Here is a 2,680-nt window from a genome sequence, read left to right as displayed (position 1 = left end):
AGACGTAAACTATTTTGCTCCCTGTTTTGGGTGTTAGAGGGGGGGGGCAACGTTGCATTAAACATGTTGCAACATGTTTGTCAACGGGTTGTACTGAACCACGCGGTCGTGTATGATGAGGCAGTACGCGGTGGTATTCATCGACACATTCTCTTTGCATTCAAATTCTATGCGCACGTCCACGGTTGCGCTCTTGATCGATTCATTTTGTCGAGAGCAATCGATGATTACGAATGGACCGTTAAGTAGAAAAGTTGAAGTGGTGAGGTTCGGCTCGAGATACTCGTATCCATAATAACCCTTGCAGAAACGCGCGTACATGTCGTACAGAATCGCCCATTTATTTTTATCGAAATCCAAGTTCATGTCGTCGTATGGATAACATTCCGAGTTCAGATAGTTTCACGTTTGTCAATTTGCAATGATCGAATCGGCTTGGATCCTCGGACACAATGTTCTTTCGACCCGTCTGCAGAGCAAAGATAACATATCGTGGCTTCTCAAGCTGAGTAGCGGTCTTGATGGCCCACGAATGCTTAGTTGTTTGCTGCAATAGTGGAAACTCGTACAGATCCCACGAACGAAAAGCCATGCTCAGGTACCGTCCGCTCTCCAGAATACGCAGCATCGACAACTTATGTATCTCGTTCAGCGGTACGTGAGGCATGCGCCATTGTATCTTGAATATATCAATCGTGGGTTCCAACTCCGAACTTCCCATTAGACTGTTGTTATCGTTACGCGCGCGTATTAAAATTAACTCGTGACGAGCGTTGATCACCACGCGTCTGTAATCCTCGCAAAACCCCAACAACATGTTGAGTGGTACGCAATAATTAAAGTATCCATTCACGTCCCAACCCGAAATCCATCCTGCGTTCCTCAGAATCACGTTTTTGTCTGACGACACAGTTGCATAGTTTTTCAGTGTGCTGGTTATTCCAACATTTCTGTTGCGATCAATTTCTACACCGTCGAGTTCGTATCGAATCTCATCGAACATGAACGCGACACAATTATTTCCCAGTACCAGCGAAAATCCCTCGGCTGGTTTGTTTATTGTCACTTTTCCCTCGATGTATAGAAAACTTTCGAACGGCAATGTGTACAGATCCTGTTGGTGTATGGGTATTCGTATCTCGTCGCTGTGCCCGAACGTTGTGTTGGCAAACGGATTGTACGTATGAGTCTCGATCTTGACGATGCGATCATCGAAGATCGGTTCGTCTCCGATGTTTAGAATGTCAGTCATCGTTATCAGACGTTTCGCACCGCGAATCCCAGAGATTGTAAAAATTTAACGTTTGACGCGTTGAGCTTCTTTTTCTCGGGACAACAGGATGATTGAATATTATTAAACGTTGTCGCAAGTGTATCGGATGACTGTTGGAATGTTGGCACTGGTGTGAAGATAACGTTATCTTTCGCGCGCTGCGATGTGTTTAGCACGAGCATCTCACGTTCGCGTTATTGTTGCAACCGTCGTCGCACGTGCAGTCTGACGGTGATTTCTTCTCCTCGAAAATCAAGCAATCGTCCGTTCTGATCGACGGCGCGTATTGTCAGATCCGTAATGCACCGCACGATGATTGGCAGATAAATGATTTGTGTGGGCCTTTCCGATATCTTACATCCTGGTGGCACGCTCGGTGAAAACTCATGTATCGTGTGTACACTCTTATTGTTGCTGTACGCGCCCGCGGTCACGTTGCATTTCACGCGAATAATGTTCACGTTCATTATGTTGATCGACACGTCCGATTCGTGCCATTTTCGCGGTAGCAGTACACCACGCTTCGGTGAGAATCCTAGCAGCGATCCTATGTTGTTGGGTTTACCAAAATGTATACTGTAGGCGCATTTGATCTCACATCTCATTGTATTGTAGTTGGCGCGAAGCGTTATCGGATACTCCCTATCATTATCATCATCGTTGCTCCCACGCGTAACGTCACCGGAATGAGTTCCATCGTGTTGCGGACGTTTTCGTGAAATTGTGCGTTTCAAAAATTCGTTTATAGCTCGCAGTTCGTACGATCCCTCGGGAATCGTAATCTCCGTGTTATCCTTGTCAAAGTAAAACATATTGTTTGAGGCATTCACGTTCGGTATCGTGTTATAGGTTTCAAAAATCGTTAGACCGAGCTCATAATCATCGTCGCTCAAATCTATAGCTGGAGAATAGTGTGCCGCAAGAACGCTGCTCTTGCCGCTCAGGGTAAACGTCAGCGACATGATGATGGTGAAATACTGAGTCTTTGCGGTACTAGTTCAGCTTTTTAAATTTACACGCGTTGAAGAAACTGCAGGCAGAGTTGTCCAGAAATGCTCTGATCGTACGTTTGATAGGACGTTCGATTATACTCAATCGTTGTTACCCCGTCCCCAAAGTATCGTACTAGTTCTCTAGGTGGTCGAAGATTGCCGAAACTATCGAAATACGCGACGTGGTTACCCTTCTGTGCGTACGCCACCCAGTGAGTGCCGGGGCCCGTCGTATCGTCCAAATTTATGATACCACTCTCGTTTAGACGCGCACCACTCGTCGGTAACGCGTTACGCATAAAAACACCTCTGAAATATGGAATACGCGCGCGTTTTGTTAGTTGCGTCAATTGCACGTTCGTCGTCGCACCTGTGGGTAGTGTTAATGTTTCTTCGACGTTTTTTTTTCTTCTGT

At 46.0% G+C, this 2,680-nt stretch overlaps 1 protein-coding gene across 1 annotated transcript; it reads right to left on the bottom strand.

Annotated features, from left to right (window-relative positions):
* Positions 1–346: 346 nt before the first annotated feature.
* LOC118646678 lies at positions 347–1,252 on the bottom strand. The gene has a single exon (XM_036290132.1). The coding sequence runs from the start codon at positions 1,250–1,252 to the stop codon at positions 347–349; it is 906 nt and encodes a 301-aa protein (XP_036146025.1).
* Between the last annotated feature and the right edge of the window lie 1,428 nt (positions 1,253–2,680).

Source organism: Monomorium pharaonis, chromosome 1 (assembly GCF_013373865.1).
Source record: "Monomorium pharaonis isolate MP-MQ-018 chromosome 1, ASM1337386v2, whole genome shotgun sequence".
NCBI classification, from domain to species: Eukaryota; Metazoa; Arthropoda; class Insecta; order Hymenoptera; family Formicidae; genus Monomorium; species Monomorium pharaonis.
This window is presented reverse-complemented; position numbering and strand designations above follow the sequence as displayed.

What these genes read in the sequence shown, in the direction of transcription:
- LOC118646678 (XM_036290132.1), bottom strand. Translation starts at nt 1,252, where the DNA reads ATGACTGACATTCTAAACATCGGAGACGAACCGATCTTCGATGATCGC.